This window comes from Pelodiscus sinensis, chromosome 20 (genome assembly GCF_052426305.1).
Source record: "Pelodiscus sinensis isolate ZL-2025 chromosome 20, ASM5242630v1, whole genome shotgun sequence".
NCBI lineage: Eukaryota > Metazoa > Chordata > Testudines > Trionychidae > Pelodiscus > Pelodiscus sinensis.
Window position 1 is genome coordinate 16806190 of NC_143071.1, and position 27672 is coordinate 16833861.

Consider the following 27672-nt stretch of genomic DNA (forward strand, 5'->3'; position numbering starts at 1 on the left):
TCCTGTGATCCGCTCTGATCTCCAGGCAGTTACTCTACTCCGTACTAGCGATGGAAAATCCCATTTAATCAGTTAACCAGTTAACTGTTAGGTTAACCTAACATTCAACTGGTTAACTAACTAAGCAGGATTCCAGGAAGGGGACCACTCCAGCCCAGCTGGAGCAGCCTCCAGATTGAGGGGCTCCTGCTCCCCCCTGCCCGAGGCTGCAGGCTCCTGGCCCTGCACAGGGGCTTGTCAGGGCTGCTTCTGGGCAGCAGTTAACCATTACCCAGTAAGTATCACCAGGTCATGCTTACTGGGTAACTAGTTACCTGCTCACATCCCTGCTCTGTACCTTCTTGAAAGACTGGAAGGCACATGAGGTCGCTGCAGCCCATCACACATGGACAGAGTCATTCAGAGAGCCTGCCTTTGCATCACCCTGTACACAAGTCACACGTGCTCAGATTCCTTGGTCCCACTGGGTAGGCAAGCACCCCAGGCCCAAGCATGGAGAGTGACTCACCACCATTTCCTGCATTTTCATCTTGAGCATAATCTTCTTCATAATCTCAGGGGGAACAGGGGACCCTGCAATGACCCCTGAAAGAGAGAAGGCAAGAGAACTGCATTGGAGACTCTTTTTCCCCAGGAAATCCCACCAAAAGGGTCATCGGTACAGTTAGATCGAAAGGCTGACAGGCCCGTGGTGCACAGTAGGTCCTGTCTACATGCTTCACCATTTCCATGGCTTCTGTTACTAATTATTCTAGATCTAGAGCTCCAGCATGGCAACAACAGCTGCACATTCTCCTGCCTGCGTGGGAGGTTTGGCCTTGTTTGCTTGTTAAGAGAGTTAATTCTCCAAATTCACTCCAGGCTGAAGCCTGGCAAAAAAATTAATCAGTGGCCTATAATATCAGGACTGGCATGAAGAATGTAAACGAGGAAAAGTTACAGGTTGCACCTCTCTAAACGGACTCTCATTTCTGGCAACCTCCGGACCATGGATGTTCCAGGACCAGCATGTCCCAGTAGAGGGCTGGCTGCTGGGAGCCCTGAGGACTGGCAGGGCAGTAGGCTGCCAGCAGAGGGGCTGCCCTGTGGAGACAGGAGTCCAGCGCAGATTTCCTGTGGGATCAGGAGCTCAGCATGAGCAGCATGGCTTCCTGGTGGGGCCAGGAAGCCTGGTGGGGCTGGCAGGTAGGGGAGGTGGCAGGGGTAAGGAGCTAGCTGGGAGGCTGGCAGCTGGGCCAGGCCAGGGCTATGGAGGGAAGGTGGCGGGGGTGGGAGTCAGAAATGACTTCCTCTAGTCCAGCAAAATCCCTCATCCAGGACTGGTTAAGACCCAAGGGTGCTGGACCAGGGAGGTCCAACATTCATTTACTTGTTCCCATAACACAAAAAACAGGGGTTACCAAATGAAATTAATAGGCAGGAGGTTTAAAACAAAGGAAAATATTTCTTCACACGATGCATATTCAGCCTGTGGAACTCCTTGCTAGAGGATGTTGTGAGGGACAGGACTTTAGCAGGGTTCGATAAAGAGCTAGATAAATCCATGGAGGATAGGTCCATCAATGGCTATTAGCCATGATGGGCAGGGATGGTATCCCTAGTCTGTTTGTCAGAAGCTGGGAATGGGTGACAGGAGAGGGATCACGTGGTGATTCTCTCTTCTGTTCATTCCCTCTGGGGCACCTGGTATTGGCCACTAACAGATGACAGGACACTGGGCTGGATGGGCCTTTGTTCTGACCCAGTACAGCCATTCTTATGTTCTTGTTTACCTAAGGAACAAAGACACCAGTGCACCAGGGTTAGCATTTCCATGCGACCCCGCACCTGTCAATGTGTCTCCATCCTGACCTGGAGGAACCACCTCTATGGAGGCAGAGGCTAGGTCAGTAGAACCTGTTTCTATAGTGGGAGAGTAAAGGCTAGACCACAACCTTCATTACAGACCCACACTGCACAAGATGAGACAAAGTCAATTTTCTGAGGAAGGACCAGGCCTCTTCCTCAGATAACAAGGGAGTTTCAGCCCACGGTCCCAGGGAGTTTCAGCTGCTCTACCCACGTTCTTCTAATTCACCCATCACTGTATTCTCTGAGTTTAACAAATGCTACATGACTCTTTGATGCTTTGGGAGAGGCAGGAAAGCTCCAATACTAATGACCTGCACATTAGCTACCTGAAAACATGGGGAATAAGTAATTCCAAACAAACAAGACAAATTACATGTAGGAAATTCACTACCCATTGCAGCATTGCCTGTTGTCACCCTGGGGAATGTACAAAGAGAGTAAGTACACCAGGTGTTTGCTGCCACTTGTTGGTGGATGGAGGTATGGAAGTCCATCAAGTACAATTCTTTCCGCATCCCTATCCCTTCTCTATTTCCATCAGAGACAACAGCTGGGTAACTCCCCCTAAAGCTTCAAGTCAGCAGGCCATTGCACCAGAGAGGGGAAGGGTACTAAAAGTATGAAAATCACGAACTACAGATTATCAAGACGATGGAAAGAGCATGCAACACATGTCTTTCCTCCTCACTAGTGACTTGCTTGCACAGCCTCACCCAGTCTGCCTGTCCAGCTGGCTTCCCCCAGGAGAACCAGCAGAAGCCAGTAACCCTGTGTTCTGCAGTACTTACCTCCCCGGAGAGACGAGAGGTCATAGCTGTCAAAGTCAGGCTGGGCGAGCATGTCTATGAACATGGTTGGAGTGCCGAGTAAAAGTGAGCATCTTCAGGGGCCGGGAGAGAAGAAACAAAGATTCTAATTAGAGCCGGCTGAAGTAAGGATGATGCACCCTGCTCCCCACTGCTCCTGGATCAGGCCTTTGAGCCAGCAGGACCGGCCTGGGAATAATGGATTTATTAAACAGCGGCACCTGTGCTTTACAGATGCCCGGAGAGGACCATGGCAATGTAGCCATTGCTGGGGTGGAGGGAGAAGGGGATTATGTGCAGACACACACCTGTCACTAACCCAAACAAGGAGAGGCCAGGCCTTGCAGCCAAGAGCCAGCAGGGACCAGGGTACCTTGGGGTGGGCAGTGAGGCATTTCAGTGAGCATGGCGGGGGCAGGACTCAGACAAATGAGAGGCTATGCCTCTACTGCTGTGGGGAGGCCAGAAGCCGGGGGCTGGAGCCGGTGGCCAGCAAAGTTGAGGCAAGTAACCCCTCCCACACCAGGTGACAATAAAGGCCCCTGATTCTCACTTTTCTTGAGCCACTGACTCCAGCGCAGCTTTCCCCTCAAAGCTCGAGGAGGAGAAGACAGCAGAGGTGCCATGCAGAGCCATCACCATACAGCCTCCAACCGAGCCCAGGCAGTGGTAGAGGGGCACAGGGAGGGCAGAACGGGACTCCTAGAATCAAGCCAAACAAAGACAGCAGGGAGGATATAGACCATCTGGTCCATGTCTGAGCCATTCTGATGCCTGGAGCACATGGGCCTCGGCACAGGGTTGTCCCTGCGCCACTTACATCCACAGAAGGTGCGAATATGGGGTACGGGAGCTGGATAGAAGGAGGAAGGAACAGCCTGAATTGTCATTGGATCTCAATCCAGACTTGTGGGATTGCCCTCTGCTGGCACCATGCAGCATGGCACTTCTCCTTAGGGCTCCTCACTAGCAGTGCTCTCGGCGCTCCTTGCCCGTCTTCCCTCTAATCCAGTGTTTCCCAATTTTATTTGGCCACGGAACCCTTTTAAACTCGAAAGAATTTTGCAGAACCCCCAATAACAGTCTTATATATGGAGCTGAAAAAGTAGACCACAAATAAGTAAGGATAATAATAAACAAATGCTAAACAAGGTCATGAAATCAAAATTTAGTTTAATTGTACATATTTTTAAAAAATCACATAATATGAATTTTTTTTAAAAAAATCATAAAATGTGATTGCAATGGAATTTTCTCGTGGAACCCTTATTTTCACTTTGTGGAACCCCGGGGTTCCGTAGAACACCCTTTGGAAAACACTGCTCTAATCTTTTCCATCCATGTGCAGAATAATTTTATGTGTACTGAGGAATGTGTGGATGTGCACCACCATCAGAAACAAAACATTGCTGTGGGCACTCTGCTAATCAGCTGGGCGGCATCTGAATTTCTCCTCAGCAGTCACGCATCTTACAGAGAACACTGGCCTTCACCCTCAACTTGGAGGGGTTCACTATGTCTTGCTGGGGAATCACCCGCCTGCTCCACATGCTCAGTCCCACTATGGCCAGAACGCAGCCCATCCCCGGCCAAAGGAGGAGACTCACCCGCTGATCGAGTCTCATCCTCAACCCAATCAGATTGGCATTATTCACCACGTTTCTATGAGAGAGAGTGGCCCCTTTGGGACTCCCAGTCGTGCCCTGAAAGACAAAGAGCATTTTGAGATCCTCTGATGTGACCGTCCTTTCAGAGGGGGAGGTGCACAGATTCGCACTGCTGATCCCTCCCCTGCCTACTCCACAGATTTCTGTTTTGGTCTTATCCTGTATTTCCCCCTCCAGACAAAGTAGCCTCTGATCCGACAGCACCACAAATGGTATGAGCCAGCCCAACTGTAGCTGGGGTCGGAGCTCAAAGGCACACAGCCCACACCTCGCAGTCACAAGAATGGAGGAGAAAGGGGAAAATCCAGGATGACTTCCTAGATCCTATTCGGAAAGGGCGAGGGACGATGGAACAGTATTCGAGTGACCAAGTGTCAGAGGGGGCAGCCTGCTTAGCCAGTGCATTGGGGTCTCTGCAGGGCAGAGCAGCGTGCGGTACCTACGGAAGTGAACTGGATGTTGATGGGCTCGTCACAGGACAGAGTCCGCTGGACTTCTCGTAACTGCTTCATATGGCTGCTGTCCCCAGCCTGCAGCACCTCGCTCATCTGGAACGTGCCAGGCAGCTTGGAGTCCAAGGTGATTACAATTGATAGGTCTGGCAGCCTGAGACAAAGACAAATGCAGTCAGGAACACAGAGTCAGGAGGAAAGACTGACTTGGTGCTTGTGTGCTGCTCGGGGTTAACTCCTGGAAGGACTCTTCTTTGGAAGGCAGGTTACATGGGAGGAGCTGTGGTAATACAGGGCACATGGACACAGCCCATCTTGGTCTGGGTGAAGTCTTCTCTGCTGGCTGGGGAAGGATAATAGCTGATTCCTAACTGGGGCAGAGAGCAGGTCCTAGATGTTCTGAGCCAGTGATCCTGGAGTCATATACCATGGTGAGGAGTAGAATAGGGTATAAAAGCCTAGAGACAGGGATATTTGTGGGGAACCTTCTTTCCTCTGGGATTATCCTCCAGGTTCAGAAGTAGGTTCTTCACCCTGAAAGTGTGAGGCTTCGGTGCAGGACATAGTCCTGGGGGACAGCAAGAGGCTCTTTGGTGTTTCTTACTCACCTTTTGCTCTTTATTCCCCCTGGACTGGATTTCTCTAGCTCAGGACAAACTTGCTTCAGGATCTCATAATATCTCTGTGTTTTAAACTGAGTGGGGAACACCAGGGCCTTACAGCCAACCTGCATGGGGAGAGAGGAAAGTCAGGATGGGGTAACACTCACCGCCCAGGGAGTAAGGAACAGTCCCTGGAAATCCAACAGCGTGGCACTTGCACTCACTGCTGATGGCAAACTGCACAGCCCCGAGAAACCAAAAGGCAGGAGTTAAACCTTAACACTACATTGGAGGGGGGCCTATTCCCAGGACTTGTTCAGTTATGAGTACGTTACAAAGACCCAGCTTTCAAACCACATTAGCTCCATCCTACAAGGAACCATCCTGTAAGACAAGGGTGGGCAAAAGGGCCTCTGCAGGTCGGATCTGGCCCACCAAGCGGATGGATCCGGCCTGTGAAGGCCCTGCTGCTCCCCCACCTCCAGGGCAATTAGGGCCTGGAGGTGGGGGAACGCCGGAAGCCTTCTCCGCTCTGCCCCTGCCCTGCAAGCTCTAACTGGCCAGGGGCGGGGGAGCAGCGTGAAGCTTCCTTTGCCCTGCCCCAGCCCTGCAAGGAGCCCACGGCACTTCAAAGAGCCACATGCTCCTCGCAGGGCGGGAGGAGGCTTCCCGCGCTTCCCTGCCCCCAGACCCTGATTGGCCTAGGGGTGGGGGAGTGTGCCAAGCCTCTTCCAGGGTATGGGTGCCTAGTGGGAAGGGGGGCATAGGAGCTCCCCCACCCCCAGACTAATCATGGTCTGGGGATGGGGTCGCCCCACCCCTTCTTGTTTAGGCCACGCCCCTTCTGGGGTGACCCAGGGCTACTTAAAACATTTTTGAAGTGGCCCCCCCAACACAAATTATTGCCCACTCCTGTTGTAAGACAACTTAGAAACTCACTGGAGAGGAGTTCATTTGGCTTTTCCCATAGCACAACATTACAGCTGAGGCTGGGGACAAGGACAGCCCTTCCACCATTCTAGGAGCGTTTTAAGGAGCCCAACCCGCCTTATGCCTAGCTCGCCCCACAAGCAACCCCATTTCCCAGCAGAACGGGGAACCGAGCTGCCAGGCTCACATTTGCCTGCAGCATTAGGGTTAGTGTTCAGCATTCTCACACTTCTCTGAGCAAACCTCCCTGGTGCAGGCAGGTGCAACTTCACGGACTCCAGCAAGGCCACACCTTCTTACAGCAGGCTTGAATTTGGCCCAGAATGTGTAAATTGTTGGTTCCATTTCAGATGCCATTTCTGAAGCTCCTGCTGGCATGAGCAGCCTTCCTGGAAGGGTCACTGCCAGTGCGGGAGCACATAAAAGACTGAAAGCCAGTTTATATCCGGTTTTAGTATTGAGTTGATAGGGGTTAAAAATGGTGCTGCTTCCCCAGCTGGGGCCTGATTCCCCTCTCACTCCCACTGCTTTTACTCCCATGTAGCCCCGTTGGCTACAGCGGGGCTGCTCCGGATTGGCCCGGATGTATGTGTGAGAGGAGGAGGCTCAACGCTCTACAGCCCCATTGCCACAGCAGGGCGCAGCGGATGTAGCCAGGAGAATGCAGCTGGGCTGCAGTCACACATTGATTTGCATGTGCAGCTGTGGGTTTCTGTTGCTTCCTGGCCCTCCCTTGGCCTTGTGCTGAAACCATGGGGTTCCTTTTCTGATAAGCATGAAAGCAGGACGAATGCCATCTGTCATCACCCCGACCTCACCACATCAGGAAGAGGCCGCGCCATGCCCGCTTTAAGCAAGGAATGATTTGCATGTACTCCGTGATTTGCAACGGGACAGAGCAACAAGGGCTTTCACTTTCAGACAGGTGATGCTGAATCCATCGGGGTCCTCATCGGTACAAGGAAGTTTGGAGCTTTATAACTTAGGGCATGTTTTCAGAGCAAAGAGAAACCTGCAGCTAGCTCATGCCATTGCCAGCAATTCCAGTCCAGGGGTTAAGCAAACTGCCTGAGTTTTGGGGCCCTCTCCATAGGGTCCTAGAGTACAGGCCTGAGCCTGGAAGTATACAAAGCAATGAAACTTCCCCCCGGCTCAGACCTGAGCTGGCAGGCATGGGCCTGTCCTGGGTGTCTAGTTTGCTGTGTAGATGTAGCCTTTAACTCCACAGACACCATTTGTCAGGGTTAGACAGTTCAAGGCACAATATTAATCTGGAACCCCCAAAGCTATCTTTACAGACACACTGAGGAGATGAGATGCTGCAGGAGGGTCAGGGTTAGGGTACAAGGAAGTTTGGGGTTTCTAACAGCCACAACAATGGTTAGTAGAAGATCCTCTGTAACGGGCTTGCCCTGGAAAACCATGATCCATTTGTATTCACAAAGCCCTGGAAATCTGGTGTAGGGAAATGAATGAAGAGGAGAGCAGGCTGCAAACCTAACTATTTATTAGTGCTGGAGGGAATTATTCAGCAGTGGCAGGAAATGGATGAGGCTGCTGATGGGCTCTGTTGTGAATTTCTTTCTATAGGCCAAGTCCAGGGGGGGAAGAGTTTTTGTTTTGTAGATTTCCACTGATAAACAACGGCAGTCTAAGGCCAGATAAGGCACTGGCAGGAGATGAAGACAGGCAGACAGCCTTAATGTCAAAGCTACAAAGAATACAAGGGAACCAGTTCCCCTGCCACAAGCAACTCCCACTGAAATCAAGTGGACATGTCCTACTCCCATCCAGCCCTTTATAAATCCAGACAGATTCCACGGATCTTAATGGAGTCACTCTGAATTTACACCAGAGTAAATGAGAGAAGAATCTGACCCAGGGAGACCAAGATAAAACTAAAAGCCAAGTCCCAGAGGAGAAAAGGGTATTATCCCTACAGAGCTCCTCAGAATGGGAAGCATAAACAATCCCAGCAGTGTCTAAGAACAATACAAACCAATGCTTCTGTGGCGCTAGGAAAGCCCTCTCATGCCAATGCTCAGAGCTAGCAGACACCCCCAGGATCCAAGTTCTAGAGACCACCTTTCACTTCTCTCTAAATGCAGCCATCTGTTCCCACCCCTCTGAGCAGGGCCAGCACTAAGGAAATGGGGCCGGAACAGAAAGCAGCTTGCTATGAAGTTCTGTCAGTCTCCAAAAAGGGGAAGCCCTGCTGGTGAACTTAACACACTAGATTTAAGGGGATGACAACTTGAGTGACCAAACTAACCCAGGAGCTGACGTTCCAGGGAACTGAGGCAGGAGAACGCTCGCCTGGTGCTGTGGCAAATTATCCATTTCAATTTCCTGCTAGCACAGGAGCTGGGCTGGGAAAATCCAGACTGGCATTTTGTACTTGGCTTTAGAGACACCCAAACTGAACAAGTTAAAACTATAGTGCAGGTGGCCCCTTAATCCAGGAAGGATTAACTTTATTCATGAAATAGTCAATAGCTTTAATCCCTCATTATTAGGGATTAGAAACTAGAACGTTTTAGCCACTAATCGGTACCCTGCATGGTATCACATAGCGCTGAGGAAACGTCCCATGCAGGTCTGAAACCGAGGCAGGCATGTGGGGGCTTGAAACATTAGCAGTACGTGTCGTGTGGGAACAGAACACAGGGCCAAACGTTCAAGAGCCACGCCAGACTGAGCAGAGCACTGGCAAATATACAGCTGGGAGCAAACCTGCACTGGGGCAGGTGGCTGGCACCTCCAGAGAGTTTTTCTCTCTGGTTTCAAGAGGTTAAATGCTGGTCAACAGGATTTCTGCCATTGTCCTCAATGGAGCCAGGATTTCACCCTATGATTCTGCCAGACCTAACTACTGCCCCTGTACACACAGAACTAACAGCCCAGCAAGGCTCAAACAAGGTAACTTCCCCAGGGATTTCACAGCAGGCTGGGCTCCGGCAGTTATTGCTGGGGGCCTAGTGTAGTCATACGGAGTTGCAAATGAAGCCCGGGATTTGAATTTCCCGGGCTTCATTTGCATAAAGCCGGCCGGCGCCATTTTTAAATGCCGGCTAGTTCGGACCCCGTGCCGCGCTGCTACACGCGGCACGGACTAGCTAGTTCGGATTAGGCTTCCTAATCCGTACTAGCTGTACACCTCGTTCCACCTGAGCTGTACACCTCAGACCAAAGGAAGCCTAATCCAAACTAGCTAGTCTGTGCCGCGTGTAGCTGCGCGGCACGGGGTCAGAACTAGCCGGCATTTAAAAATGGTGCCGGCCGGCTTTATGCAAATGAAGCCCAGGAAATTCAAATCCCGGGCTTCATTTGCAACTCTGTATGACTACATTACCCCCCCTAGTTCGAACTAGGGGGTTAGTGTAGACATACCCGGGCAGAGTCAGGGGATCAGCTTTGTGTTTTCACACTGCCAGGAGCCCAGTGAAGACAGGGACTAGCTCCCAAGCAGTGGCTGAATTAGAACTGACTCTCAAAGGGACGATGCCCTGTCAGCCTGCAGTCCCCCGGCACACAGCTTCCGAATGGGTCTGTCACTCCCAATATTCTGCTGTCCAAGGTGAGTAGAACCAACCCTATTGCTGGACCCTTGGCATCCATGTGGTTTCTTCAGCCCCAGTCTAGAATCTGATTGCTGGAGGCAGAGGGGAAGGGATGCAGGAGTCTCTGTGGAACAGGGGAGAGGGTATCTACAAAGAATAACAATTCAGTTCTAAAAACAACTGGTAATCCTATGACACCTCAAAAACTAAAACCCACTTCAAAGTTCATGAATCTACATATCCACCCCACCATCAACCTTAGTGATCCACTTCCTTAACACTACAGTACATTTAAATGACGACCACATTTCCAGCACCTTATACCGGAAACCTACCGACCGTTACACTTACCTACATGCCTCTAGTTTCCATCCAAGACGCATTTCCCAATCAATTGTCTACAGCCAGGCCTTAAGATACAACTGGATTTGCTCCAATCCCACAAACAGAGACAAACACTTACCGGATGTATACCAAGCATTCTTAAAACTAAAATAGCCACCTGGAGAAGTGAAAAAACAGAGGGTATGTCTACACTACAAAGTTAATTCGAACTAACAGATGTTAGTTCGAATTAACTTTGATAGGCGCTACACTAGCAAACCGCTAGTTCGAACTTAATTCGAACTAGCAGAGCGCTTAATTCGAACTAGGAAACCTCATTCCACGAGGACTAACGCCTAGTTCGAATTAAGTAGTTCGAATTAAGGGCTGTGTAGCCACTTAATTCGAACTAGTGGGAGGCTAGCCCTCCCCAGCTTTCCCTGGTGGCCACTCTGGGCACCACCAGGGAAACTCTTCTGCCCCCCTCCCGGCCCCGGAGCCCTTAAAGGGGCACGGGCTGGCTACGGTGCCCGTGCCAGGTGCAAGCCTGCCAGCACCCAGCCAGCAGACCCTGCACCTGGCACGGCTCGAGCCAGCCACCCGCTGCCATCCAGCCCTCCGCCTCTTCCCGGGACCAGGCTGGCAGCTCCCGGGAGCCTGCCCAGGTCCGCAAGAGGCGGGTGCCCACCTGGTCTAGTGCGGACATCGTGGACCTCATCCACGACCTCCGCACTAGGCACAGAAAAGTGGCCGGCTAGGGCAGGATAGCTGCCAGCTTGGCCACCCAGGAGCAGGTTTGCATGAAAATCAGGGTGGTCCAGTGAGACCCCCGACCCTGAGCCCTGAGCTTAGAATGGCCGTACTGGGTCAGACCAAAGGTCCATCTAGCCCAGTAGCCTGTCTGCTGACAGCGGCCAACACTAGGGACCCTGAAGGGGATGGACCGAAACAATGACCAAGCCATTTGTCTCATGCCATCCATCTCCAGCCTTCCACAAACAGAGGCCAGGGACACCATTCCTACTCCCTGGATAATACCACTCCATGGACCCAGCCTCCATTAATTTATCTAAATTCTCTTTAAACTCTGTTCTAGTTCTAGCCTTCACAGCCTCCTGCAGCAAGGAGTTCCACAGGTTGACTATTTGCTTTGTGAAGAAGAACTTTCTTTTATTAGTTGAAGCCTGCTACCCATTCATTTCATTTGGTGTCCTCTAGTCCTTCTATTATGGGAACTAATGAAGAACTTTTCTTTATGCACCCTCTCCACACCACTCATGCTTTTATAGATCTCTATCATATCCCCCCTCAGTCTCCTCTTTTCTAAGCTGAAAAGTCCCAGTCTCTTTAGCCCCTCTTCATATGGGACCTGTTCCAAACCCCTGATCATTTTAGTTGCCCTCCCCGCTCCCACCCTCTCTCTTCCCCTCTCCCACCTCCTTTTCCCAGTCTCCCCGAGTTTTGTTCAATAAAGAGAGTTTCTATTTTTGAACACACGTGTCCTTTATTTTGTACATCAGGAAGGGGGGCTAGGGAGGGGTAAGTGGAAGGAGGTGAGGGAGGAATGGGGTACGAGCCCCCAATGGGGAGGACTGGGGTGGCTCTGCGGGCTCCTTGGGGTGGAAGCTCTCCTGCAGCCCCCCGACTGACCCCCCCCGGATGGCAGCCTGCGGCAAGTGCAGCCGGGCTGATGGCCGAGTGCTGTGATGTGCCAAGTGTGGGCACTCAGGGCACTCCAAGCCAGGACTGCTTTGCTGTCCTCCATCGAGTTCGACAAGTGAGCGGGGAACCCCTGAGAACTGTCTGTCCGGGGTGGGGGTCGGGTCCCTTTAAGCACAGCCCTCGGCTAGCCTGAGACAGCAGCTCCACGCTCTAAATCCTAATCTGATGCCCTGCCGGCACTGCTTCCGGCCAGCCTTAACCTCGGTTCAGGGTGCTAATTCGAACTAGTTTTTAGGTCTAGATGCACTAGTTCGAATTAAGTTAGTTCGAATTAGTGCTGTAGTGTAGACATACCCAGATTGACAGAACCAGACGAGTACCCAGACATCAGCTTATTCAAGACAGGCCCAACAAAGAAAACAACAGAACACCCAGGGCTCGACAAATCACTGAATCTACTCGCCCGTGGCGAGTAGATTTCAGCCGGTTGCCCCGTTCACCGGCAGCATGCACATGCGCAATGCGGGTCTTGCATATGCGCAGTGTGGGGCTGGCAAGTAAGTTTCACTGCCGTTTGTCAAGCCCTGAGAAAAACCACTTGTCATCACCTACAGCCCCCCCAATTTAAACCCCTCCAACTCATTATCAACCATCTACAACACCTATCCTGGAAAACAACCCCTCACTCTCACAGGCCTTAGGGGACAGGCCAATCCTCTCCTACAGACAACCTCCTAACCTCAAACAAATTCTTTCCAGCAAAAACACAGCACACCTCCATCATACTCATCCAGGAACCCACTTCTGCAATCAAGGGTATGTCTACACTACCCTCCTAATTCGAAATAGGAGGGTAATGTAGGCATACCGCAATTGCAAATGAAGCCCGGGATTTGAATTTCCCGGGCTTCATTTGCATAAGCGGGGCTCCGCCATTTTTAAATCCCCGCTCGTTCGAACCCCGTGCCGCGCGGCTACACGGGGCACGAACTAGGTAGTTCGAACTACCTAGTTCGTGCCCCGTGTAGCCGCGCGGCACGGGGTTCGAACGAGCGGGGATTTAAAAATGGCGGAGCCCCGCTTATGCAAATGAAGCCCGGGAAATTCAAATCCCAGGCTTCATTTGCAATTGCGGTATGCCTACATTACCCTCCTATTTCGAATTAGGAGGGTAGTGTAGACAAACCCCAACTCTGGTGCCAACTCTGTCCACACATCTATACTAGCGACATCATCACACGACCTAACCAAATAAACTACCATATAAGAGGCTCATATAACTGCACATCCACCAATGTGATCTATGCCATCAAGTGCCAACAATGCCCCTCTGCCATGTATATTGGCCAAACTGGACAGTATCTATGACAAAGGATTAATGGACAGAAATTCAAAAAGGAAACAAACAAAAGCCTGTTGGGGAGCATTTTAATTTGCCCAGGAACTCATTAATGGATCTCAAAGTTTCCATATTATTATTACAAGCCAATTTCAAAAACCAGTTTGAAAGGAAAGCTGCAGAACTTAATTTCATTTACAAGTTTGACACCTTCAATAGAGGTTTAAACAAAGACCTTAACTAGATTACCCAGTACATTCCACATCCTAATGACATAAAAAACCAAGCATGGGATACTTAAGAGTACTTAGAACCCACACTATCAGCTTCATTTAGCATGGACACTCTAATTGACAATTTTTCTCCTCTTTTTCCCTCCCATCCCCTCTCTTTCACTGCTATTTATTTTGCAACCTGGACCCCTTAACTCCATTCATCTGAAGAAGTGGGTTGTGCCAATGAAAGCTCATGATACAATCTAAATTTTTTGCTAATCTCTAAGATGCCACAGGACTACTTGTTTTTAAAGTTACAGACTAACACTGCTACTCCTCTGAGACTTTTTACCAATTCACTTCAGGCATTCACACTCCATAAGACCAGTTGCTGCACCATGGGGTCTGCATATGTGGCCACACAACCACAGACACAGGCTGCCCCTGAAAGATGTTTTGCTACTGCCTGAATTTCCCAAGTGCTCGGATCAGAAGTTCTTTTGCCAGTGCAGTTCCCATGGCTACCCTCTGCCTTTAACATCTCTATGTTTCAAAGTGTTCGTGGGCAGAATCAAGTGGTACCAGCTCTGCGTGGCTCACACTACCTTCTTGATCACAAACTCCAGCTCCTGGGCCTGATAGGCAGGGTTCACAGACACCTAGAATGGGGAGAGAGAGACAGGAGAATTAATCAAGGCTCTGAAGAACCCTCAAAGACTTCATCTTCTAACTGCTTCCTCTAAGGCTACATCTAGACTACATCCCTCTGTCGGAAGAGAGATGTAAATTAGGCACTTCGAAAGTACAAATGAAGCCGAGATTTAAATATCCCACGCTTCATTTGCATAATCGCGTAATGGCGCTCTTTTGAAAAAGCACTATTTTGAAATTGAAACTGCAGTCTAGACGTGGTTCTTTTAAAAATAGAAGCCTTTTTTGAAAGATCCTGCAAACCTCATTTTTTGAGGAGTACAGGAGCTCTCAAAAAAGCCTGCCGTTTTCGAAAGAACCATGACTAGACTGTGGTTTCAATTTCGAAATAGTGCTTTTTTGAAAGAGCGATGTAGTCTAGACACAGCCTAAGAGAAAGTCTCAGAGGGGTCACCATGTTAGTCTCTATCTGCAAAAACAATGAGGAATCCTGAGGCACCTTGAAGACTAACAGATGTATTTGGGCATAAGCTTTTGTGGGTCAAAACCACTTTCGGTATGTCTACACTTGCACCCTAGTTCGAACTAGGGATGCAAATGCAGGCATTGGAAATTGCTAATGAAGCAGGGATTTAAATATCCCACGCTTCATTAGCATGATCTCGCCTGCGTGTTACTCTGAATGCCAGCTGTTCCGAAAGTGAAAGTGAGCATTGGGACGTGTTAATTCGAACCAAACCCCTTGGTTCGAACTAACGTTACTCCTCAAAAAATGGAGTACTCCTCAAAAAATGAGGAGTAACGTTAGTTCGAACCAAGGGGTTTGGTTCTAACTAACGCATCCCGACGCGCACCTTCACTTGCAGAACAGCTGGCATTCGGAGTAATGTGCTGGTGAGATCATGCTAATGAAGCACGGGATATTTAAATGTAGACATACCCTGTGTCAGATGGAAAGTGTAGTCATACCCTTTGTCAGATGGTAATAAATCTGTTAGTCTTAAAGGTGCTACAGGACTCCTTCTTTTTTCTTAATGAAAACACATTTGCAGTTTCTTCCTTCTATAAAATAATGAGGATTAGGATAATAATCCAGATTTCATGTTTTCCAGAGATGCCCTTTTATCCCCATTTTTACAACTAGGGAAAACCAAGGCATAGAAGTTAAATGGTCAAACCACAAGCCAATAGCAAAGCTTAAAATAGAGTCCAAGCTCTCTGATTCCCATGCCCATGCTTAACCCATTACGCAACAGAAATCCACATTTCTAGGGACACGCTGAATCCTTTCTGGATAACACAAAGACTGAAAACTTCATTACTGCACCTAGCTCACCAGAGAAGCAGTTTTTACTACCAACGCTGAGTTATTAGATTGAGACTTTGGATAGCCCACTAAGCTAAACCCATCTATTTACCCTGCCTAATATATCTTTTGAGTGTCATTGCAGTGGGTGATGTTGTACAGAACTTCCAGGAAGACACCCAGCAAGTCTTATGATGTAAAAAAGTCAAAGCTCTGATGGTATGCTATTGGGTGATGACTGACTCTCAAGGTGGACTAGACATTTTAGTATCTTTATTTTTAAATGGACACTTTCTATGATGAATTTTCATCTAGAGGTGCTGCAGAAAGTATTAAAGGGGCATTTTAATTAAGGGTTGGTTGGTTGAGGGCACTGGGTCTATATATAAAAACATGTAGCCTCCCTATCCATTCCCTCACATCGCTAACAGTTATAATTTATGTCTCAGGGAAGCTGGTTTCCCACTGTCCTCTCACTGGTCTGGTGTTTTGCTTTTTTTTTTTCCTGGGTAACAGAGGTTCAGAATGATGATGAATGATGGTTGAATGACACCTGCTCACATTCTTCCCTTTAGTTCCCTCAACCAGCACATTATTCAACGTCTCCAAGATATCCAGGCTTCCCCTTTGTCTCCCCTTCTCCTTAAAAAATTCAGATGCCCCGACAGACAAGTCTCCTTACCAGGATGATTCCTGCCTGAGCTGTTGCAAACTGCATGAGAGCCCATTCATACTTGTTGGGACCCCACATGCCCAGCCGGTCGCCCTTCTTCAGGCCAATAGCCAGAAGTCCAGCTGCTGCCTGGTCCACCTGCAAAACACACATGAAGCCAGGTAGGGAGAGACGTCCCTGCACAGGGCACATCAAGGCATTTTAATCTCTCCCAAGCTAACCTGAAGGCAGCTGAGCATCATTTTCATGCCCAGGGGAGGAAACTGAACTCAAGCATTATCCTGCACTAGCACAGTCTTGCAGCTTCTTGCTTGGCTGTTTGTTCAGCACAGGGTCAGTTCTATTCCCCTGGGCTGTTCATTTAATAAACAACGGTTCCTAGCAGAGGTACAAAGAACAGAACAGCCATACTTATCAGGCACAAACTCAGACCATGTGTGCAGGTGGGAATCTGGGATATTGAACCTACAAAGGTGAATTTCATTCCTGTGCAATCGAGGCCTACGCACCCTTTGGGTATGTCTGCACTACAGCATTATTTCAAAATATTTTATTTCTAAATAGTTAACTCAATATAAGTTATTTCAAAATAACGCGTCTACACACAAAATGCATTTTGAAATAGCATTTTGCTATTTCAAAATAGCGCGTCCACACTGAGTGGACACTGAATCGCATTTAAGGCCAGCCAGAACCAGGTCCGGCAGGGCATCAGATCAGAAGTTACTTTGTGTGGCTGCTGCCTGAGGCTATCTGAGGCCTGTGCTTAAAGGGACCCTCCTGGACAGCCAGTTCTCAGGTTTCCCTGCTTGCTTGCCTGCCTCAATGAGGGACAGAAAAGCATTTTGTCTCTGTGTGCTCTGGTTGCCCTCACTCGGGACACCACAGCACTCTGCAACATGGAGCTAGAGCTGCCCCTGCACACCCTGGTGTTTCTCTTGGACGCGTTGCTGCGAGCCTGACTGCACTGTCTGCAGGCTGCCATCCGGGGGCTGTCAGTATCCAGGAGAGCCTGCGGGAAAGCTTCCACCCTGAGGAGCACTAAGAGTCTCCCTGGTCTGTCCCACTGGGGCCTTGTGCCTCATCCCTCCCTCACGTCCTTCCACTTACCCCTCTCTAACCCCCCTTCCTGATGTCAAATAAAATACATGTATTTTCATGAACCCTCTGCTCTGGCCTTACAGAGCAGTCCCTGAAGATAAGGGGTAGGTGCCTACCCCTACCACACACATTAGATGATAAACCAACATGCAGCTTTCCTACATATTCCAAGCCAGGATACAAACCCAAACCACATAAGCCCAACCTTGCTTTCAATCCAGGGATGGAAACGTTTTTTTTTTTTTCATTTCTCCAGCTGACTGACCCACTCATACTGTGATTCAGCTGGATTGCAAATTCTCAAGGTGAGCTAAAGGACTGGATTCTACCAGACAAATCGGTCACTCACATCTTGCATGAATTGAGCAAACGTCTTTCGAACCCCATCTTGACAGAACACCAGGGCCTCGCGGTCTGGAAACCGATGGACTGTCTCCTCCAGGCACTGCCCCATGGTTTTGGTGAGCAGTGGAATGTGTGTTACCCCTCGGATGTAGCTGTTGGTTGCGATCGGGGTGGTGGGGGGTGAATCTATGTGCAGGGCACTGTAAAAGAAAGACCAGGATCAACAACAGCTGGGTCACCAAACGGGTCTTCCTTGCAATACCCAACCCACATGGCACTCCCTAAGCCATTGTCCCTCCTTCTTTTGGAACCATCTTACACTGACATTGGCTTTGCTGCTCTACAACGTATGTAGAGAGGACACAGAGATCATGGGCTTGAATCCCAACAGGCAGAAGTCCAGTCACTAGAGCAATTTTTAGGGTTGCCAGATGGTTTAACCAAAAATACTGAACCCTCCCCCCCAAAAGAAACCCACTGTTGAGAAAAAAAAAAGGGGGGGAGACCAAAGTTGTTGAGGGAAAAAAAAATACAAAAAAACCAGCATGGCCCCTTTAAAGCCTTTGGGTTTTTTTTTTGCTGGCGGCCACCTTGTTTTCTTACTCTGTGCAGGAAGAGAGCTCCCTTGCAGAACCAGGTAAGTGGGGAGGAGGGGAGGCTCAGGGGAGCTGAGGAGTGGTCCGGGGGCCGGGTCGGGTGGCTGGGCCCAGTTGCTGAGTGTGGTAGGGTTGCCAGGTATCTGGTATTTTCGCCTCCTGGCAGGGAAAAAAAAATCAGAAAATACCAGACATTGTAGGTGTCTGGTATTTTCTGATTTTTTTTACCAGACAGGAGGCGAAAATAGCAGACTGTCCAGGTCAATACCGGACACCTGGCAACTCTAGTAATTTTGGAGATATCACAACAGTGCTACCAGAAGCCTCCGACACAGCACAAGTGTCTGTCTATGGTTTACCTAGTCCTCATTATGGGTACATCTACACTGCAGAGCCTAACTTGAAATAAGCTATGCAAATTGAACTATGTCAATTGTGTATCTTATTCCGAAATAGCTTATTTTGAAATAGGGAGCGTCTACACAGCACTTATTTTGAAACAGAGCACTCCTCCTCCGACTTCCCTCATTCCTCATCTAATGAGGGTTACAGCAGTCAGAGTAAGAAGTCCTCCAACTTGACAGTATTTCGACACTATTTCGAAATAACTGCCTGCTGTGTAGACGCGGACTAAGTTATTTCAGAATAGTGTTACAGTGTAGACGTACCCTATCATAGCCTCCTAGAACCTCACACTCTAACGTATGAGTCCTCCCAAGCACTTTGTGAGCTAGGGAAGTGCCGTGTGTGACAGACACGGCAACTTCCTGGGAAAACCTTATTGAAGTACATTTATGAATCACTGTGAGAGTGTACTGGACCACCACCCCTCCAGGCACAGGCACCGACTTCTGCTCTAGCCACAGGATGCTTGACCCTCCCCGCATTCAGTCCCAGGCCCTGCCCCCACTACATCCCCTACCACAACCCACTGCCCCTACCCCGCCTCTTTCCATCTCTGTCCACAAGCACCCACATTCTCACTCCTTCCCTCCCCTCCTGGGGGCTCTGAATGCCACGGAACACTGGATTTGCGGCAGCAGGAGGTGCTGGAAGGGAAGGAGGGGTAAAGAGTAGATCAGCGGAGCTAGAAAGAAGCAGGAAGTGCTAGGAGGAGGGGACCAGAGAGGGGAGCTTGGCACCAGTGGGTGCTGAGCACCCACTAATTCCCCCCCCACCACCATGGGTGCTCCAAGGCTGGAGTGCCCATGAAGTCACCTAAGTTATGCCTCGAGAAACTAACAACAGTATGTGTTTGGGGAGGCAGGGATTATGCAAATTGACTCAGGTTGTAACACTTCCCAAAGGTCCCACCACCTGGAGAGGCTCACCTACACTGGCTCAAACCGGATTCTCTAAAGAACAAGGAACAAAGAAAGGATTTTTGGAACAACAGCCTATGATTAAACTGACTCCGGGACTGCGTTTGGATCCAGCAAACAGACAGCACCTTCTGCTCAAGGCAAGCCTTACTCCTTCCTGGGATAGGTGGGCAGGACTTCACCTATTCCTGGGGGTGCTTGTCCTGAGCCAACAGCTCTTACGAACTTGTGATCACTGGAAGGGGCTGAAGGACTGATCACCTGGCAGAGCCCTTGTTGAGGCGATCTCTGCTGGGCTTATTCTGGTTCTTTCACTGCTTGGCATGTTTTCTGTACAATGTTTCTGTCAACATGTTTACTTAGCAAAGGCTGCATGGTAACTTATACCCGTGGGCAGCAATGCTGTTTATAGCTGCCAAGAAGGCAAAGCTGGCCTGCTGAGGCACTCTGACTAGTTAGGGAATTCACAAGTAGGCAGGGGACCATGCAGCCTGGAAAATCCCTGGGTAGAGAGGCATAGGCCTGTGTCCAAGAAGGGTGTTGATACAGAGCCTGAAGCCTAAGTGTGAGTGCCTGGATGTGGACCATAGAGGGGGCATACAAATGAAGTCACTCTGATTTGTAACACTGGATTCCCACTTTGCAGATGGGAAACTGAGGCACAGGGAGGCTAAGTGACTTGCCTAAGGACTTATAGGAAGCCTACGATGTTGCCAAGATTTGAACCCAAGTCCAAGGCTGGCATCCTAACCACTGGACACTCCTCCATGTGGCCCCTCAGCCATCCCTACCGTACAGGTACCTGTGGAAAACCCCAATGGCAAATTTATCTCATGCTTCCAGATCCCTGGAATGTGAGCATCATAGAGTGATGTGCTGACCCTGCCACGCATCACACTGGGCAGCAGGGAGGAAGGACGCTAACCTCTCTACTATGACTATTTCTACCAGACTTCAGCTCACTTCCTTGGGCATTTGCCACTTAGGGCCCGATTTTCAGAGCTGCTGATCCCCACTTCACCCCCTGACTTAATCTGGGATGGTGGCTGCTCAGCATCCCAAATATCAGCCTCATCTGCCAAGGGGCAAACAAGTATCCTTGCTTTCAATTTCCCCCTGAAAGAATGAAGTGCCTGAGGGAGCAGAAGGAAAGAGCAAGTAGGGATGCTGATAACTGGACACGCAAGAAGAGGGAGAGGTGGCATCAGAACAGAGTTACGTTTTCAGTCTTGCATGGAAAACACTGAACCCTTCTAAGCAAACTGAGAGATTAAGTTCCACAGTCATTTGAACTCAAGACATGGGTGTGGCAGGCTGACACATCTGCAACATAGCACAGGTGCCAGTGTTCTTCCTCAACAGATAACACAGATTAGCCACAGGAGTCATTCCATTTCAATTACAGAGCTGTATTGATTTACACCAGCTGAGGCTCTCACTCAATCTTTAGTGCCAGAAACCAGAGTTGTTGACTTGAGTCCCACGACTTGAACTCGAGTCCGACTTAAGTCACCTAGGTGACTCAACTTGAGACTTGACTTGGGTTCATTGTTTGTGACTTGAGACTCGACTTGAGACTTGCTAATTTTGTTAAATCGGCTTGGTGAAAAAATTGTCTGAAAATGCCGATATTGGTGGCTTGTCCAAAAGTGACTTGACATGTTTTAAATTAAGACTTGAGACTCGACTTGAGACTTGAACTGTAGTGACTTGAGACTCGACTTGGACTTGACAATGACGACTTGAAGACAACACTGCCAGAAACTAACACAAAGTAACCTGGACTAAAGCATAACAGAAAACTCCCCAGACTCAGTCAGGGCATGCAAGCTCCATCCGCTGTCTCTCAAGAAGCCAAGTTATTGCCCTTCTTCTGAGCACCTGTGGGCTCACTGGGTTCCTACAATCTGTCCCAGTCACCGCAGAACAAGAGTTCCAGCTGCCAGCTGTGCACTGTGCATACGCAAGGAGTGCAGGTATCTGGGTGGGTCCCAGCTTTTATTGCTCTGATACAACAGCAGGAGCTTGTTTAATGCGTTGCTCCCAGCTGAACGGGCACTGAACTCTGGATAGGCAATAACGATCCTTTCCACCCTCCAGAAACAGAGGGGACAGGGATAAGGAGGAGTTAGAGTGGAAAGGTCTTTCTCCTCATCCCCTTACAAGTAAACACCATGGTAGGCAGTGCCCTTCTTAGTCACTAAAAGATACCTAGATATTACAGCAATTGGTACTATAAATATGTCTAAGATGGACAAATACTCTACACTCAATTTCCTCTTTGCTTGCTAGGTCCCTAATACAGCAAACTTCCCTTTAATAAAAACCCCAGATCCTGTACTCGGTTTCCCATAGAGCCAATCAATGCAGCTCCTTCAGCCAAAAGCAATCACGATGGGCTTTATGTGGCCCATCTTTACACACGCGGAGCCTCATTTTCAGAGTTGGAACATGTCTCCACCACAATGAGAGGTGTGACCGCAGCATGCAAAGATAGACCCCAAGCTAGTTCTGCCCTAGCTAGCTCGAACAATACCTGCAAGGGCTAGCTGCTTGAATACATATCCAGGCCAGCTTGGAAGACCCTGCTTTCACAGCTGTTATTACTAGGCTGGGTATATCCATCAGTGTGCACACAGTACTCCAGCTCCAGGGAGGTACAGGCACTCAGATCCAGGTCCTTGGGGTTTCAAGTACATAGACAGAAGCATCCAAAAATTAAGAGGACTCTCCTGAAACTGTAGCAATAGGTCTTGGAGGGATGTCCCTGCAACGAGCCTCCCTTACTTAATCCATCACAGCTCCAGGAGATGAGCCACTTGCAGCTGTAGTGTACTTGACTCGGCTTGCTTAGAGCTTGAACTCCACTTGGTGGTTTCCCACCGGGCCGTAAACTGCTAGTCCTAGCTCACTGGACCAGCTCTTTGCACTGCAGATGTTTTGTTTGATACACGACCTCTCTCAAACATGGCCGTGCTCTTCAGCCTGCTATTGGCCTCTGTCTTTTACTGCGTGAAGCAGGGAGATTTTGAATCACTACTAAGTAGCCTGGGAAATGAAAAAGGTGGAAATTGCCTTGAAGTTCTGGGACAAAACCCAGAAGTTTGCAGGAGAATTCCTTATGTTGGATTAACGACATGGGGTAAAAAGATACAAGAGACGCAAAGAGGGTTAAAACACAGCCAGAGAAAGACACAGCATCTCTTTCTCAAGAGGATTCAAAAGGGCGGAACGTTTTAACGAGGCAAATTAAAAACTTTCCAAGGGAAGATCAAACGAAGGGAGAGTTGTAATAGAATGGCAATCTCACATTACGATCTGTGTGTATAACACCACAGACCTGCACAAGCCCAGGGAGAGGAGTGACAGCGTATAGTCTTTAGGCAGTAACAATGGAGAGCAGCAGCTGCTGGTTTTCTCACCAGAGGGAGGATTCAGGAGGGAAGGCAGAGCCAGAGGCTGGCTGTAAAGGCAGAGAGCAATGCTGCTGCAAGCATATGGGTAACATGAACTAGAAAGCAGGGGAAGAGGAGGGCTGGGAGGAGTTTAGGATGGGAAGCCTGGATGGAGGAGGAAACCAGAACCTAAGCAGTAGCGGGGCTGTGGAGAATGCTGAAGGGGAGGATGGGGAGCTTGAACGTGATACCGAAAGAGAGGAAACAGCTCGTGGAGTGTGGGCGGGCGACAGAGCCAGAGCAGTGAATGAAGAAATTCTTTTTATGATTTTAACCCTCCCAGTGTAGAGCACCCCAGAATACCCAGAACACTGTACCTGATCAAAGGGTTGTAATGCCACCAGCAAGCTGCAACCCTAACAGACCCTTTGAGCCAACTCTGCAGCTCAGGAGAGAAAGGGCTTAATAAATAGCCATTTGGTCCATCTGCTTCTAGGACTGTATGTACAGGCTCCTTTTAAAACAGAGAGACCAATGTCTTCAATGAGACTTCTTAGGGAGGAAAACAGACCAGGCAGAGCTCAGTGGTAGAAATGTAGCCATGTTAGTCTGGTGCAGCTGAAACAAAAAACAGGACGGTGTAGCACTTTAAAGACTAACAAGATGGTTTAAAGCTCATCACCTATTAAACCATCTTGTTAGTCTTTAAAGTGCTACTCGGTCCTGTTTTTTGTTTCAGACAGAGCTCAGATTTTCATCGTTCAAATTGTGGGGCATTGCAAAAGCAATATGCTGACCAGTATTTGTCTTTTACTGGAACAGGAGTGTTCTCCTGCCTCTGGAGGAAATAAAACCGCCTCGCTCTGTCCCACTTCTATCCTAAAACACTGAGGGGCAACCTCTGGCCTCTACTATGCTCGTATTACTCGTGTCCTGGGTATAAATGTCAGCTGCAATAAGGGTAGTTTGGCAGGTGTGAAGAAGTGTGAGAGAGAAGGGAGCAAATAGGAAGGGATAAAGACAGGCAAACAGGAGCATTAACTTTTATTATTTGGAAACTGCCCGGCCCGTCATGAAACTAAACCAGGGGAGTGAGACAAACAAAGTGAGCTGCAGGAGAGAAGCTTTTTTATAGGGAGTTATTTCCTAGAAAAAAATGTCCCTCTGCCCAGGAAGCCAGGGTGCCCCTCTTCAGAGAACCAGGAGAAACCATTGCAGTATTTCAAGGCTCAACTACTGCTCCAAATAAAGAGCAACTCACTGGCTGCTAAAGATGTGAAAGCAACTATTAGTCCTATGACACTTTAGGTACTAACCAAAATATATAGACTCCTGAGCTTTCATGGGCAAAACCCACTTCATCAGATGAACTGGAGTAGAAATAACAGAAATCAAGAGATAACGGGTGATGCTTCCCGGTTCTGGTTAAACAGTGGGGGCTGGAGCAGTTCTGTCTGCTGCTGGCAGGAGGCTGCTCCAGCCCAGTGGGGCCCATGGTGGGCAGGGACTGCTCTGGCCATCTAGAGCAGCCTCTGTTCATGGCAGGCCTGGGAACCACACCCTCCCTCCGCTGCAGGCAGGGGTTGCTCTAGCTAGCAGCCCTTGCCTTCAGCAGCCCCTGCCTCGAGCCTCCCCCCACCCCCCTAACCAGTTAACTGGTTAAACAATAAGTTTAACCAATTAAATGGGATTTTACATCCCTACTGGCTGCTCAAAAGTCTTATCTCCTGACCACTGCTCAGAAGGCGCACGTGAACACTGCAGGAAGGGAGGGTCCTAAGCACTGGCATTGTTATTAGCCACAGAAAGGACTGATTGGGCTGAATTCCATCCATCTCAGCACTCTTATGGTCCTCCCTCACTTTTGCAGAGGTCCCTCCAGGCCAGGACTGGGGGGGAATGGGGGGGGTGGAGTAGAGAAGCTTACACTGAGATGTTCAGTTGATACAGGACTTCCGTCTTGAAAACCAAACCTCAGTCTCCCCCTCCCCCCACTGCAGGAAAGGGTGAAGTTACCATTGGCTCTAGTGAGAGCAGAATTTGATCCTAACACCTACATTTGCTTCTTCACCTCAATTGTTGTGGGAACAGACAAAAGTGCCAGCTTCCTGCCAAAGTACTGATTCACTGACAGAGAGGCCATGTCCAGACTCAGGGGTTTTTTCGGGAAAAGTAGCCTTTTCCCGAAAAAACTTCCCCTGCGTCCAGACTCAAGCCGCGTTCTTTCGAAATTATTTCGAAAGAATGCGGCTTTTCTTTCGATGGTGGTAAACCTCATTTCACGAGGAAGAACGCCTTCTTTCGAAAGTTCCTCCTTCGAAAGAAGGCGTTCTTCAATGTAAAGAGGCCGTCTTCGAAAGAGAGCATCCAGACTCGCTGGGTGCTCTCTTTCGAAAAAGCGGATTTTTCTTTCGAAAGATCCGCCTGCAGTCTAGACGCGATCTTTCGAAAGAGGCTCTTTCGAAAGATGCTTTCAAAAGAGCCTCTTTCGAAAGAAGCCTGCAGTCTAGACATAGCCAGAGAGATGGAAAGGAGAAACTGGCACCATCAGGCAGCCACTGCTTAACAGGTTATTAAAGAAACCCCTGCCGAGCACCCACAACTCAGCACCTCAGAGGAGCAGACCTAAAAAGTGCAAGAAGTCACCAGAATTCCACTTCCTTTGCAGTTTCCATGGGGAAACTTTGGCCTAAGGGAACAGGGGGAAATGGCCTAGCACATACCCTGACATCATATGGCTGCAAAGAAACAAAGGGAAGCTGAGGGAAGGAGGGGTGAGGAAACCCGCCCCAATCCACTCCCTCCTGCTGAGCCACAGCACCTTAAAAATGTTCTTCCAGCAAGTACTTAGTCTGTCTTCTTTTAAACATTATGGCTGTGTCTAGACTGGCCAGTTTTTCTGGAAAATCAGCTGCTTTTCCGGAAAAACTTGCCAGCTGTCTACACTGGCCGCTTGAATTTCCGCAAAAGCACTGACTTCCTACTGTAAGAAATCAGTGCTTTTTGCGGAAATACTATGCTGCTCCCGTTCGGGCAAAAGTCCCTTTTGTGCAAAACTTTTGTGCAAAAGGGCCAGTGTAGACAGCTCAGATTTGTTTTCCGCGAAAAAGCCCCGATTGTGAAAATGGCGATCAGGGCTTTTTTGCGGAAAAGCGTATCTAGATTGGCCACAGACGCTTTTCCGCAAAAAGTGCTTTTGCGGAAAAGCGTCCATGCCAATCTAGAAGCTCTGTTCCGAAAATGCTTTTAACGGAAAACTTTTCCGTTAAAAGCATTTCTGGAAAATCATGCCAGTCTAGATGTAGCCTATTTGTTCTGGCTGCCCCATTGCCTTTTAAAGAGTGATGTGCAGGCGCTGACCCATCATCGGCACACTGCCTACTTCAGGAGGAGTTAGAAAGCTGGGCTTTATGTTCTTACCCTTCTTTTCTCTTTCGTCATTACTCTAGTCCAGGCATGTCCAAAGTCCAGCCCGCGGGCCAATTACGGCCCCTGTTCCGGTTTAATACGGCCCCCCAGGTAATTTGGCAATATCTATCTTTTATGGCCCCCAACGAATCCATATGTATTGAGATGAATACATTGTAAAATCTCAGTTAATGTCAGTTGGTCTAAATCAGTTATAAATATATTTGGACACAACATGTTTACTTGGTGTTATGTTCCTGTTCATATTTTTTGAACTTAAAAGTTGACAGACAACCTTTATTACCAATAATATGTAATATACTTTACAATGTTCCTGACATATATTTCAGCTTCCTGGATTTTTTTTTCATCTGGCCTTCAGATATGAAAGGCAGAGTGATTTAACACCTGTTTAGATTTGTCATCCATGTGACGAAATGAAAAGTATGCCGTTTGCAATAAACTTTGCATAAAATAGTTAATTTGCATTTAATTTTAATGGTTCAAAGAATGTCAGGCAAAATGGTCGGCCCTCACGCATGTTCACTTCATCAAATCTGGCCCTCTTTGAAAAAAGTTTGGACACCCCTGCTCTAGTCCCTCAAAGCCAAGCCTTGGTTTCACAGACTCCCGTGAGACCAGAATGTAACTTTGCATGTCTAAGAATTTTGCCTATGGCATTAAACAGTTTGGGAATCAGTTTGGGAGTGTCTTGGATTGGCTTGATAAAATCTCTAACGGGACATGTAAGGGCCACATCCTCATTGGGTGAAAATCAGCATAGTTAATTTAAACCACTGGAGTGGAGAACCTAAGCACCAGCATTAGGGAGCCTGTACTGGCGCTCCAGCCCACCTGCTACCCCATCATGGGGCTGGAGCACACAAAAATCTACCAGTGTGAGTTCCCCCGGGCTCTGGGGTGCGATTGTCTTTCTGCTTCTCAGTCAGGGGCCATGTCAGTGAGGGCTTGTTTATTTGTTTTGCTTCTGACTTGTGTGCAGCTTCCCACTGATTTTTCTGTGGGACACCAAAAAAGTTTCCCCACACCTACACTGGAGGATCTGACCCAAAATCTTTATGAGAAATCTTTTTTCCCCACTAGTGAAAGATGAATAAACTATCACGAGGAAATTCTCCTGGAATGCTACACTCACCAAAGGACACTTGTTGATGTCTGTCAGTCATGCTCAGACCCTAAAAACATAGGCTGCTTTTCAACTTAGCACTCCGGTCCTGCATTTTGAAGAGCTCCTTGCACGGCAAATGCTGCCTCCACTTCCAAGAGGGCTAGGGTCTAACAACAGAGTACAGTCTGTCGCCTTGGCTCATATCCATGTAGCTCATTCCATCTTCCCAGTGCGTTATAAACATTCATGCAATCTCTCAACAACCAGCCATTTTGCAGATGAGGAAACAGAGTTACAGAAAGGGTAGGACCAACATTTTCAAAAGTAGCTATTGGTTT

General features: G+C 48.8%; 1 protein-coding gene across 1 annotated transcript in view; it reads right to left on the reverse strand.

Annotated features, from left to right (window-relative positions):
* Positions 1-27672, reverse strand: part of ACSF2 (acyl-CoA synthetase family member 2) — a 73999-nt gene that overhangs the window by 35105 nt on the left and 11222 nt on the right. The window contains exons 2-10 of the mRNA XM_075903754.2: positions 17489-17684; positions 16048-16176; positions 14014-14067; positions 5385-5503; positions 4768-4930; positions 4265-4360; positions 3211-3359; positions 2640-2731; positions 509-585 (exon numbers count right to left, since the gene is read on the reverse strand). Of these exons, the coding sequence (XP_075759869.2) occupies positions 509-585; positions 2640-2731; positions 3211-3359; positions 4265-4360; positions 4768-4930; positions 5385-5503; positions 14014-14067; positions 16048-16176; positions 17489-17684 (1075 nt within the window). The remainder of the gene's footprint in view (positions 1-508; positions 586-2639; positions 2732-3210; positions 3360-4264; positions 4361-4767; positions 4931-5384; positions 5504-14013; positions 14068-16047; positions 16177-17488; positions 17685-27672) is intronic.